Source organism: Ruditapes philippinarum, unplaced genomic scaffold (genome assembly GCF_026571515.1).
Source record: "Ruditapes philippinarum isolate M1 unplaced genomic scaffold, ASM2657151v2 ctg2146_1_1_1_1, whole genome shotgun sequence".
Lineage (NCBI taxonomy): Eukaryota > Metazoa > Mollusca > Bivalvia > Venerida > Veneridae > Ruditapes > Ruditapes philippinarum.
In genome coordinates, this window is record NW_026859194.1 from 2,246 (window position 1) to 16,562 (window position 14,317).

At 31.8% G+C, this 14,317-nt stretch overlaps 1 protein-coding gene across 2 annotated transcripts; it reads left to right on the plus strand.

Moving 5' to 3' along the window:
- The first annotated feature begins 807 nt into the window (after positions 1 to 807).
- Positions 808 to 14,174, plus strand: LOC132755562 (uncharacterized). Of its 2 annotated transcripts, none has more exons than XM_060746448.1 (9): positions 808 to 865; positions 2,648 to 2,847; positions 3,354 to 3,531; positions 5,202 to 5,420; positions 10,123 to 10,392; positions 11,106 to 11,336; positions 11,837 to 11,915; positions 13,254 to 13,408; positions 13,813 to 14,174. In XM_060746448.1, the coding sequence occupies exons 1-9, from the start codon at positions 820 to 822 to the stop codon at positions 14,091 to 14,093; spliced, it is 1,659 nt and encodes a 552-aa protein (XP_060602431.1). In that variant the 5' UTR covers positions 808 to 819; the 3' UTR covers positions 14,094 to 14,174. The 2 variants fall into 2 exon arrangements, with proteins under 2 accessions (XP_060602431.1, XP_060602432.1); XM_060746449.1 differs by having other exon boundaries at positions 3,357 to 3,531.
- Positions 14,175 to 14,317: the final 143 nt, after the last annotated feature.

The window sequence follows — 14,317 nt, forward strand, 5'->3', positions numbered from 1 at the left end:
AGAAAACAAGAAAAACAAATAAAAAACCTTAAAATTTTTTTTTTTTCAGGGAAAATTTTTAAAGGCCCCCTCGTCTTAAATTTCACATCCTAATTTAAAATGTTTTTCTTTTCCGAACCCAATCAAAAAAACATTCGTTTAAATTCAAAAAAGGGACTTTAAAAATTTAAACAAAAAAATCCCAGATGTCTTTTCTTTTAAATTGTTCGGCTGAAAATTTAAAAGTAAAAAGAAAAAATTATAAAATGAAGGGAGTTTTTCTTTTAAAAATTTGTAAATTGTATTATTTCGGGAAAGGGAATGAACGAAGATACGCACGATTTACAGGGTGGTTTTTTAAATACTTTTAAAATTCACGTTTTATGTGAAGATAAAAATTTCTTTTTTACCTTCATGATTTTTTGATTGGTGATAATAAATTTCGCTTTTTTTCGTACATTGGTTATGAAATCCCCTTTACGCTGTTGATCCCCTATAAGCAGCATATTGAAAAATTTAAAAAAGCAAATACTTGAAAATTTTAGGCATTTTCATTAAACCGGTTCCCCCCGTTAAACGAGTCTGTCCACCACCCTATCTATATTTTTAATAACATTTTTGTCGGAGAAATGATCAATTTTAAAAAGGTATACTGACTAACATGCTTTACGAACGCTTCCCCTTAAAAAAGAATTTGCGATTGGGGAATTCATATTTTGGAAATTAAGTGTTGAAATTAACGCCCTTTTTATTAACATAATTGTGTGTTTTTCCCAATATAAAGAAAATGGACTTTTTTCAGCATCAATGTATCAACTTTTGGGAAAATGGGAAAAATCTATGATAGCCAAGGGTCATCAATGGTTTGCAAAACTACACAACTATGGTACGTGAATATTTTCGTATTTGTTTTTTTTAATTCATTTTTGCCATGACTAGGTCAACACCAACAAAGTAATGGGAAACGTCATTACTGCGAATTCACTTATATTCGTGGGCATGAAATTTCGTGGTTTTATCAAAACGGGCATTTTCGTGGGTTCTTAAATTCGTGGATTTTAGTTTTCTTGTTAAAAAAAAAATTCAGTAACCTAATGCAAAGTAATCTTAAACTTAATCGCCGAACATTTTTACTTACAACATGTACATAATTATCTTTACTTGTCACACAGCGGTTGTCAATAAATTTAATCCTTGCCTGAGATCTGGGCATAACTTTAATATAACAACAACAACAACATTTTATTTGCATAAATGTTATAACAACATTATAGCCATAAAGTATATATAATGTTAACAGTGATACAAGTTCAAATATAAAAAGTACATAAAAGTTAGCACGGGAAGTATAAAAGAATTTAATTTCTCTGTCTATTACACGATGCAAAATAAACATATTTGCCTAAACCAATTAATTCTTTAGATGACTTTGTTAATAATAAATTTTCAAATTTTCTTAATGAAGGCCATCTACAGTAATAATGTTTTAAATATTTATTCCTAATTTCTGTGTGTTTGGGACAAACCAAAAGAAAATGATTGAATATAGCACAGTTACTGCCGATAATTGACTGCAATTAACACATTTATGTGACATGATATGCACCTCCATTGGACACACTGCCCCTGTAATTCGCCGAGTGTGTGTAGTTAATGCTTAATGAAGGTCCGATGTAAACATCGCATAATTTATACGACACCTGGCACGTTTTAACTAGCGAGTTTAAAAATTTACACCCTGAATTGGTCTTAACATATTTGACAGTAACACAGCGACTGTGTAAATTTACATGCATATAAATTATTCTCGGTAAATAACACGAGTATATGTGGATCTTGTAAAAGTCGGTGGCGTCTTTGATGTTTACGGAATAGCATTCGCACAAATACCGATTAAAATTCATATAAACTGGATCATTTAAAAACGACAAAGGAAAGTACAATAAATCTGTTTTAGCGATCGTATTTTTTTTATAGTTTTGTGTACTTACGACATTAATATCAAAGTCTTTTTTTTTTAAATTAATAAGAGCAAACTGACATTAGCGCTAATTATTGCACTGCCTGGGTTCCCATATTTACTCGATTATGTCAAGTATTCTTGTTAACAAAATCAAGTCTTAGTAGACTACAACGATCAAGTATGTATATGCGACTTTTGTGACAGTAAATTCAAGACATATAATCGAATTTCTTTCAAGTTTCTTAAATATTGCAAACGGATTTAATATGTCACTAACCTGGTTATCTGTCTGTACTACATCCATTTAACGAAATATAGGCCGGGAAAGAGCCGACGCATGTTTGTGATATATAGAACAGAGACAGGGAAAGAAGTATTTGTTGGGATAAAAGTTCGTCGGATCTTAAATTCGTGGATTGACCTACCCACGAAAACCACGAAAATTCGTGCCCCACGAATAATAATGATTTTTTAGTATTTGAAACTATCTTCACACAAAGACTTTGCATTTTGTTCCCGATTTTACAGTTTTTACCTTCATTGTACTTTTTTCAAATAATAAAACATTCAAATGTCCCACTCGATAATTGATACTTTCAAAGTCACGAGAAATCCACCATATAACCCGCCTTTGTTAAGACAACTTATAATATTTTATTTAGCAGAAAATTAAGAACATTGTGTTATGTTTTCTTGTCAACACAGTACATCTGATGGTGTTTCCGAAAGCGAACAACTCGGATGGATCGTTTTTTGGAAACGTACAGTACATTCATACAGACTCCATAATAGCGTCATTAGGTTACCCCTTTAAAACAATATTGGATAGAGATATACAATGGATTGTAAATTTTGAGCCACGTCAGTTTGCTAAACTAGTTTTCACTAACCTAACATTATCTGAGGTATGCATGACAATCACATTATATCTATCTTATACTTATAAAATTGAATCTTAATAAGTATGTTCAACAACATTTAAACAATAGAAAAATCCAAAGAAACAAAAGAAAAACAAACAAAAACACAGCAATGTCTGTGATAGTGTTTTGTGCCAAATTTGCAAGAAACATTTTTATTCGATATTTTACTATTTTTACGCTATTAATTTAGGGAGTGGTCATTTTAAATAATGTGTCTACAGTTTTAAATTATATGTTTTTAAGAAAACAATTTTAGTATAATGGACGATACCTGCAATAGTAAAAACAATTTAATTGATTTAAAAATCTACTTCTAAAATTACTTTTTCTAATTTGTCTCATAATGATTCCGTTAAATTTAAACGCGACACTTCCTCATTACAACACTAAACGAACACTTCATAGAATTATTAGATACATTTACACAAATGTTGTTTTTGCAGGTAGTTATATATATTTGAGATTGCTACATGATATTTTTATTCAAGCAGTGTGCACTTATTGTTAAAACATCACAAGAAAGCAACAGCAGATTCGCCATAGATGAGCTTTTTAACGAAGAAGTATTTGTAATAGAAACAAACAAAAATCTGTTGTTTTTATCAACTATTTCCAAATCGATATTGTCACCTACAATCAAATTCCGGGCAATTGTTACCGCTGAAGGTACATTAACATATATATATATATATTATTCAAGTTAAAATACATCAGTCATTATTTGAAATATAAGCTTTGTTGTTTTTACTCTATAATTGTTTTTATTTATGCTGAAAAATGACAGGCTTTCAAAAATTTATTTTGACATTTTCTGTCTGAAATCATGTAACTCCGTGGTATATTATATAGAAGTGCCATTTCATCGATGCTTTGTAATTATGTCTCTTGTTTTATAACGGATCAAAAGGAAGGAATATGTTCGTTTAGTGTAAGTATTATTCTCAACAGTGCAGTCAAAAGACTTTCACATTTCGCAATTACTTGGCGCAACTTTGGTTTTCACAAAGACTTTGTCATTGTAATGAATACAACCTTATTTAGTAGCACCTTTGTCATTTTTATTTCACATGACTGAACCTCTTTATATAAAGATCGTATTAAAGCATTTTTATAAAAACAAATCGAGTGTTATTAAAGACACCTAGTCTTCTTTTAAACAAGCAAGATATTTGAACTGACGTATCCTTTGATATAATATTTAATTGTGACGGATAAAACAGAATTACCATGAAAGCGCCCCACAAATATACTTTGATCTTTAACATTATTGTCTGAAATAGTTAATATACATTCAATGTTAGAAAGCTTTGTTGGTCCCATATTTTGTAAATTTAATGGTTATAATAAAAGGAGAGTCACATTGCTTTTAATATGATTAGAAAACTCAATGAACTTGTGTACTTTTGTAATGGTCATTGGGTTTACTTTTATGTGTTTATACATTTTGATGTTAAACTTATTTAACCTTATGTAACCATAACAACTTTTAGAATTTCACTTGGCGGTGATTCATTTTATTTACACTGTCACGTTCATAGGAACATGGTGGGGCTTGGTGCACCATTAACCGGTTTGAATTCCCCAGCAGTACTTGTACTGCTGACCGTTCAATTGCGGCGCCCCACTGTGTTCCTCAGATGTATGTCTATGTTATTTCATACTGTTTTGGTGATATTTTTGCCTGTGTTCCTTGTTGTTTTCTCGTCTATGGTTAGTAACTTCTCCTTTGCCCCTAGTCTTATTTCTTTAACTAACCACCCATTTCCCGGGTCTCCTGTGCCCTTTGACTTCGCGGGCGTTTTATTCAATCATATATTTGTTTTTTCTTTGAGTTCCTTATCACCTACAAATTATTTCCTATTATTCAATCATTTTTTTATCTTTGAATTCTTTATAAGTTACAAATTAATTATCGTTTTAGTGATTGACCTGTCCGTGCTCTGTCAGTTACATATTTATTATCATTTTAGTGATAAGACTGCGTGCTCTGTCTTGTGCCCTGTCCTGTTTTTGTTTGGGGTCCGCCTGGGCTCTTTGCCACTGGTTGTTGTTGCTGGGTCGTGTGTTGGTTGCGTTCAGTGAACGCCGCCTTTTCTTGTTGATCTTGTTTATCATATTTTTTGGTTACATGTAATTACAAACTATAATGTATTTAACCAAAATAACATCGTAAATGTACACTTTCAAAATATTTTTGTTTCAGAAATGTTTATCTAGAACTTAGCAATTATCCTACATCAGTTTTGTTCCATATTTAATTTCAAATACTCTGGAAGTAACTGTTTCAGACTGTCGTCAATAACATGGTTGTCATGGACTTTTTCCTTTCCTTCCAGAAACTCCAGCCTGCTTTGAACTCGATTTACTTGAACATTCGAAAAGACATTTCAAAAGAAGAAAGGAACTTTGCAAAGAACCAGTTATGTTCCTTACATCCCTGTCGTATTTAAATCTTAATCAAAATTTCGAAGAAATGTTTACAATTAAAGCCGGGGAACATCAAAGCATTGAACTTACCTTCATTGATTTTAACACACCGTGTTATTACGATCACGGTAAGTAAATTCGTAAAACAACTAAACGTTTGAAATTATCTTTTGATTGACAGAGGTCGAAAATATATGTAATAGGTAATAGGCTTTGTTCGATTATTAAGATCTTTGTGCTGTTCAAAACACACACGTTTTGTTTGTAGACTGTGGCTGTTTCTAAATTTCAAATTTCATTATCTATTTTCATGATTCACTATTGAATGACGCTTAATTCGGTGCTAGTGTCTGTGAACAGTATGTCGCACATTCCAGTTCCGTCCGTGAGCAGTCTCAATCAAATCGAGTCTGCAACATTTTCAGTTTATTTGATTTAGACATTCTTTTGTTGTTTTTCTTTCTCAATATGACCGATTTTAGAATTTAGAAATAATGCGAAGAAATTAAGTGATCACGGTTTTTCGTTTCTAATATATTTCGTCTGCGAATTATGCCCATCAACAACTGGTGCCTAGATAAAAGCTTTGGCATGAAAAATAAAAAAAATAAAACAATCCCCCACCCCCGAAAAAAACAACAACAAAACAAAAACGCACACACTAAACAACAACAACAGCACACGCACAAAATAGTAGACCAGGGCCTTAAAGAACACAACAAATTAAGAATGAAGATGAACATTTCCTATAAGGATGTAAACAAAACAATATTTATTGCATGTGTTACATTGTCTTTAAAGAGAACTTGAGGTTTACTGGTTTGCTTTTAGTTTGAAGTGAGCATTTCACACAATGCCATGTTATACCAATGAAACACACGTTCATTTCAATGTAATGTTACAACACAATATAACACGTCACCAACATAAAACCCTGAAAGTGCAAATATTAAAAATTCCATGTTATAATTAAATATATGGTATTATACATGCATTACAATTTCCTTAATATCAGTAATCCATTCCATCAACAGATATGTGAAAAGAAATAGTGCATGAACTATATCTATCTTATATGAATTATGTGGATATAAAATGCAAATTTAAATTCATTATCATAATATTGTACCCACATCAAATGACCATTTTACCGTTTACGTAACAATAAACGAGAATAGTACATATTGTACATTTAGTTTCAAAATATAAAATCAATAACCTATATGAACATAAAAGAACATACCAATTGTGAATCAAACTCTCTGCAAATACCCCAGTCACTCACACTGTGAATTTAACTGTTTGTACTCAAGTTACTGTAAATTACAAACACCAGTGCTTACCAAATAGAAACAGTGGTTTCTAGAAACAACTGAAAGGCGAAAATGTATGATGCTATCTTGAATGCATACACTTAGAAATAATACAAAATTGATCTAAATATCTTAATATATCTGCACCTGTTTCCATTAAAAATCAATGCTTAATTTATTGGCATTGGAACTTACAAGAACAAATGAATAAAACGTGCCAAATACCATTTCTCCAATCTTTAAGTAAAAATACATCTACTTTATATCAGAATAACCAACACATCTGATTTCTTCAAAAATTGCCCTAGCTTTTTGAGGGAAATAAATGACTGACTTGCTGCTAAAAGGGACATACATAATTCAAGGAGGCAGTAATTTCCAAGATATTAAGGCTGAGCACCACCGCCTGACTAAAATTGAAATAAACCTTGTGGAAAACTAGCATGTAATTGTTCATTTAACACAATTTTTAAGTATTGTAGCTCACCTGAGGACAATGTCCTCAAGGTAAGCTTTTGTGATGGTCCATTGTCCGTCGTCCAATGTCCGTCCGTGCGTGCGTGTGTCAACAACTTTTTCTCTTAAACCACTTGGCAAAATTTGTTGATTTTTTGCACAGATGTTCCTTGCATGACGCTCTACCAAAGTTGTTCAAAGAATAAAATTCGATAGAGAACTCTGGTTGCCCTGACAACCGAAACATTGCTTTACTAAATATCTTAAAACAAACTTGAAAAGAAACTATTTCCTGTAAAAAACCAAAAGAGCAAAAGCTAGATATTTGGTATGAAACATCTTCTAGCTGTCATCTACCAACCAAGTTTGTTCAAATAAAAGCCATAGGGTCAAAATTGGCCCCGCCCCAGGGGTTATTGATTTTCCTTACATGTATATAGTAAAAGCTTAAAAATGTTCTTGTGAAAATCCAAAAGAGCTTATATATTTGGCGTGAAACATCTTCTAGTAAATGTCTACTAAGTTTGTTCAAATAAAAGGCCTAGGATCAAAAATTACCCCGCCTCAGGGTGTAATTAATTTTCCTTTAATGTATATAGAAATAACTTACAAAATCTGTTTTCGACAATCCGAAAGCACTATAGATAACATATTTGGCATGAAACATCTTCTAGTGGATGTTTACCAAGATTGTCCAAATAAAAGCCTTAGGGTCAAAATTGGCCCCGCCCCATGGGGTTATTGTTATTCCTTATATGTGTATAGTAAAACCTAAAAAACAAATCTTCTTGTGACAATACAAAAAAAGAGGTAGAGCTTAGGTATTTGGCATAAAACATCTTCTAGTAGATGTCTTTCAAGTTTGTTAAAAAATAAGTCCTAGCGTCAAAATTTAAAATAAAAGCCCTAACGTCAAAATTGGACTCGACCTTGGGTCATTGATTCTTCCAGAAATGCATATAGTAAAATTTTATAATCATCTTGTGAAAATCCAAAAAAGGTAGAGCTTAGATATTTGGCATGACACATCTTCTTACTTGTAGATGTCTATCAAGATTGTTCAAATAAAAGCGCTTGGGTCAAAATTAGCCCGCCCAAGGGGGTCAATGATATTCTTTATTATATGTTTATAGTAAAGACTTTAAAATCTTCTTGCGACAATTCAAAAACACTATAGATTAGATATTTGGCATAAAACATCTTCTAGTGTTTGTCTACGAAGTTAATTCAAATAAATGGCGAAGGGATCAAAATTGGCCTCGAACAACCAAGTATATTACAACAACCAGAACAACTAATTGCAACCAATGAACCCTAACCAATTAAGCTAACCACAATTAAATTCAACTAACTTTAGAAAAACAACAAAACTCCCGTCAAAACAACATTATTCTCTTCTGTAAAACGCTTCACACATTAAGTGTGCCTTCCGATATGCCCCTAGATTTTTTTTTAATTTGGCCTTCACCTTCCCCAAATCTCGTATCCCTTTCCCTCCTTTACTTTGTAGGTCTTTTATCAATTAATTGTTTTCTTTTATTTGCTTGTCGGTTACTGTTATTTCTTTTTAAGTGATTAGCATGTCCGTGCTATGTCCTGTTTTTGTTTGGGGTCCTCCTGGGCTCCTTGCTACTGGATCTGTTACAGGGTCGCAGTTTGCGTTCATTGAAGCCGCCATCCCTTGTTGATTTTGTTTACTATATTTCCCTTAACCGATGTCAATTTCCCCCATCGCATGAAAAATAAAAAAATATTCGCAAGTATAACGATTTGACATTTACATGCAGAAAGAGTTTATACACCGCAAATGCGAACGGCAAAATGTTTGAAAATAACTGTGTATTGAAATATGATAGTTCCACGACACATTCGTGTATCGCTGTAGAAAGACATTAACTTGTTGTGAAAAAATATATATCTACAGATAAAATGTATGATTATTCTGACAATGTGAAACTTTTGTCTTTGTGTTTTATAACTGTATTAATTTGCTGTCTCTGTATGTTGAAATTTCCAGCACAGAAGAGAATAATAAAAACCCTTCGTCAAGGTAACAGTTATCTTTACTATTAGATAACCTATCGAGAAAATCAGTTTTTCCTTTTACAATACCTGTCACTTGCCTGTATTTTTTTTCTTCTTCGTTTTCTATCATCAACATATGAAAGTATATTACGAAAGCACATTAAGGTGACACAAAAGCCATTATCTGAAGCTTTTTGAACTTAATTGAAAAATAACTTGATAAAATTATCAAATCGGCATTGACATTAACTTTAAACGAGTACAGTTTGCTCTCGCCGTATTGAAACGACTCTGTAACAAACATATGCATATTCAAAAGATCAGGGAATACTAAAATAAGTGAGTGTTTTACGGCCAAAGGCCGTCTAAAATCGGTTTGAATCCATATAAAATTTACAGGGAAGGACTGAAAATAAAAAAAAATCATTGGTCATTTTAAAATAAACAATAAAATTGGCCATTCTAAAATCAAATGTTAAGGATCGTTCTTGCCATTCTTTAATACAACTTTCAGGATAGTTATCAAATAAAAATATTTCTTGCCATTACAAAATAAAATGTAGAGGATGGTTTCTAAAATAAATTTTACAGGATAATTTTTAACTTTCTAGTTAAATTGCTCTGATATTCATTTTTGCTCATCCTCTGTAGAAAAGTATGGAAAATACAACACAGATTCATTTTTTAGATCGTTTTCAAATTTATTTTACAAGTATATCTGTTTTGTTTCCTTTTTGGTTTTTGTTTTCTACGGTAAGTATCATTCCTTTTTAATTACTTTTTCAGTTTTGTATCCCCCTTCAAGTTCCCCGTCCCTTTGTCTCAATCCACCCATGATTTTTGTAGCCCTTTTAAGCAATATTCTTGTCTGGTGACCTTGTTGTTTTCTAAGAATTCTTATTTTGACACTTCATCCGTGACTTGCCTGGGCCCCTGTTCTGTCTTGTATCCTGTGGCTGGGATCATTGCCTATGTTCATGCGTTTTGTATGGGGATTCGTTGATTCAATGCTACACTTTCCTATTGATCTTGTTAGATGCAGAGAAAGCAATTTTTAGAACAGGATTTGCTATCAAGGATGCTGATGGAGAGCATGAGTTTTGTTCAACATTTCCACCGCCAGAAACATACAAATCAAAAAGTTCAGAGATTTATATACATTTTCGAGTTTTGCATGGAGTACGACTTGATGCTGGAGCAGTCAAGGGGCAAGATGAAGGATTTCGGATACAGTATAGAATATCAGACCATTCTCTTCAAAGGTACACAGATGACGAAGAAGAATATGGATCATCAGGCGTGTATGGTAATACTTTTTTTGTAATTTACAATTAATACTAAGAGGATATTTTTTCGTTTGCATGAAATATGGAATATATTTTTACTCAACATGATTAAATTCCACATATTTCACGAAAATCAAAAAAAAGCCTTCTTATTTAATTTCATTATCAAAGAAAAAAGGTAACGAATTCCCTTGTTTGCTACGCAATTGCAATTGTACAGCACGTAGTAAAGATGCGCCTTGTTTCGCACGCGATGTTTGGCGCTATATTGTGACGTTACGTAAACAACTTTAAACGTCTGTACAGTGTTAATTACTGAATTTAAGAAATTGGTGTTCGGAATTTATTTTCTTTGTAAGACCATTTTCTATATTTCTAAATAGTTTTCAAAACAAAATTCAACAAAAAGTGTTTTTTATTTATCAGATTTTTTTTAACAAAATGGCGAAGATCCATAAAAATAAATTTGATTTTGACACTTTCATGTTTATATTTCATATTTATTTTTCACAAATGTGAAACATATTTGACTGATAAAGCACCATATTTCATGGGTAAAATTAAATAAAGAATTATATTGTTTTATCTGTAAAAGAAATACTGTCATATTTAATACTTTTGAAACGGATATTTTTAAAGAAGATATTGGAAGCCTACCATTTTATAAATAATGCATAAGAATTTTTGAGAAAAAGAAATGTTACATTAATTGTAAAATGTATTTATATTAAAGCCTGTTCAGGGCATTTCCGAAAGTGCTATACAGTACTTTCTAAAGAGGTTTCATGGGACATAGCTAACACTGAATGCATTAAGCGCAATGAACATCTTGTGACTGTTACATCACGCAACGAAATGAATTACGTCCAATACTTACTTCGAAGTAGGTTACTAGTATATCAGCAAAATAGGACGGAAGAGAACGAAGCTGCTGATAAACAGAAATTTCTTAGAGCACATATTGGTATTTCTTCTTTATTTCCTATGGAATGTGATTCGTTAATAGTATATCTTTCGCATTCTACTTATAACAACAGGGCTTGTGCACATTATGCTTATGGTTTACTTAGTTGACTGAAGAAAAGAACATTCTATCCTGTCTTTTTAGCCATATACATATATTGTATCGTTGTGTATTTATAATACCATGTGACAAACACGTTTCAAATGAGACACTTTATAAGATTTTTTTAGATCCAGTAATACATATACTAAGCTTTTATAGGAGAGGACACAAAATTGTACCTTTGTATAACGGTAACAACACAACTTTTTTTTGTACATGTACTCTCTTCATATTTCAAATCGTGTATGGTAAGCTATAGACACTATTGGATTAAATTATATTAAGAATGTGAACACTTTTTTGATTTCTTATTATTATATCCTTGAAATACATCCAAAAACAAAAGTAAAATATGTTTGCTGATACATTTAACTTTTTTATGTTTTTCACTTCATAAGGTTTGAAAAGGGTTAAGGACAAACAAAGAAGGACGGATTTCATCTGGATTACCAACTTCAACGTTACTTTCAGTGCTTGGTAATATACTAAATACTCAAATACTCAAAATACTGTTTATCTGATATTATTACAGGGAATTGAATTAGACCTATTATTTGTGTTATTTCCTCCATCCCTCAGTCCGTCCAATCAAATGTTTTTACCGCGCTTTGTCTATGAAACTTTGTGATTCGCATATCATTCAGCCTGAGTTAATGGCCAAGGTTTATCTATATACTATTTGAAAAGGGTAACATTCATTTTCGCGCTGTTTGCAAGTGTCTACCTAGTGGATATTAATGAAAGGTTATGGAAAAGGTCTGTACCACCCAATAAAATGCGTATAATATAGACATTTTTTATTTAGATTAGATTCAAGTTGTCGCCTTTGGATGGCGTTATTGTGAGATACGAGGAACATTGTTGATACGACTTGATGTATTGATAAATTTTACTTAAGTCACTAAAGTTGGTAGATATTATGAGAAATACTGGAGAAAACAATCACAAGTCCTACATAATTCACCCTGCCACTATTCTATAGCTTGAGAACGAATTTTGTGATTGAAATTTCAGTGATTTTCATATCTTAGATAAATCGACAACTTTCTCCATAACGACTTTCTCCATAGCGTTAATCTGAAAAAATTGATTATTTATTGTCCTGATCCGTAATTTAATTATATGTATTTTTTACATAACAAATAAACGTATTATTATACATTTATTGAAACTTTAGATTAGCTCCCATTTAAACCCAGTCAGTATCGATCAACCCCTAATTTACGTCACATCCGGCATATTCTTATGGAAGAGCCTTTTTTATTTTGCTAGATTTTATGCCTGGTCTTACTTGATTTTATGAATTTGAGCATATATTTCCATGATTTGCTTCACTTTAATCCTATGAGTTTGAGCATAATTGTGCATAATATGCTACACATGAATCTTATAATTACAGTTATTGATGTTACAATTCAAATTCGTATGCAAATGGTTAATTGTATTTAAATTCATATACTATCATATCTCAAAAGCATATTTATATTGTCAGTGCTGTTCTGCTTGACACTTATTTTTGTGAAGTTAATAAGTGGAGATATCAAATTCATTGTAATTCGACTTATGTAGCACAGATTAATAAAACGCTTCATTCAAGTGTTTTATAATCTTACGGTGGCAAATATCACCTTAACGAAATGTGATTGTTTAAATGTAAATGATCTTTACGTTGTTTTTTCTGAAATGTTTTTCAACTTTTTAGTATTGCATACCATATCCATTGCTAATTACTGTATCAATTTATGTTTCCCACATGCTAGGAAGACTTATATATAATATGTTATTAACTCTGAGACTTGCTGTTAACTATTGCAGGAAATACGGACAACCTTCAACCGGGGATTGTACTTTGACTTCATTCGAGAATTTTAACGACAGGGAACTTTGGGAGACTCAAAATTGTTTTAATAATATAGCAGATTTTTACATCTGTGAGAAGCCATTTTCACCGGACAGGGAGAACCCAAAGCGTATATTTTATAATTATGTTGAAACATTTTTCGCAACTGGAATTCAGCATTGTCATGTTTTTCAAGTCTTACAAGTGTTACTATGACCGTTAATTATAACCTCTTATGGTATAATTATTCTTATCGTTGTACATATCGTTGTAAGTCTTTCCGGCAAACCGGAACATGTCACACACTTATAGTTGTTCAAGTATGACAGACGTTTTCTAGATTATATATCACTTTTTGGTGTTTCGTTTTTGCCTTACAATTCCATAAAGCAATTCCATGAACGACCAGTTACATCTTGTGAAAGATAGTAGTTATTAATAAGCAAATATAATAATTCCACTAGGCACGACAGACAAATAATGAATATGTTTTTTAATAAGTATGTTTGTATTTTAATTTATTATGCTTTCTAGATAAATTCAAGGAAGATGTGTGTAATGGTGTATACATGAAGAAAGACCTAATTGCGTCCCCACACTCTGGTAAATCTTGTCAAAATTGGCGAATGCTATCTGCCAAAGCTAAAAGTGATTTTAACACCAAGTTTTATTCTTCACGATACCATTTACATGATTCGAACATGTGTAAGGATACGTACGCGCAGGATATTATTTGGTGCTATGTCATTGATGCTGGCGAATACAGAAGGGAACCGTGTTTTTTGCACCGTAAGTTTACTTGTAATTGGAAATAAGTCTGAAAAATTTATTATAAAAAAATCGTGGACTTTGAGATAGAATTGTGCGTGTGTGTGATGACTTCAATTGAAAAGTAGATTCAATGTTAAAAAGTGCTCTGCATGTTTTGTATACGGAGACTCTAAAGTGATATACATATTTTTTTATTTTAGTCGGGTTATAACGGATACTTATTTAATTCTAGCCATTTTTAGTAACTTTTGTGATTTCTTTATTATAT

Excerpts from the sequence above, each read along its gene's own strand:
- LOC132755562 (XM_060746448.1), top strand. The coding sequence starts at position 820 with ATGATAGCCAAGGGTCATCAATGGTTTGCAAAACTACACAACTATG. Across the intron at positions 866-2,647 it reads TGCAAAACTACACAACTATG|TACATCTGATGGTGTTTCCG; the intron begins GTACGTGAATAT and ends TTGTCAACACAG. Across the intron at positions 10,393-11,105 it reads TGGATCATCAGGCGTGTATG|CCTGTTCAGGGCATTTCCGA; the intron begins GTAATACTTTTT and ends TTTATATTAAAG.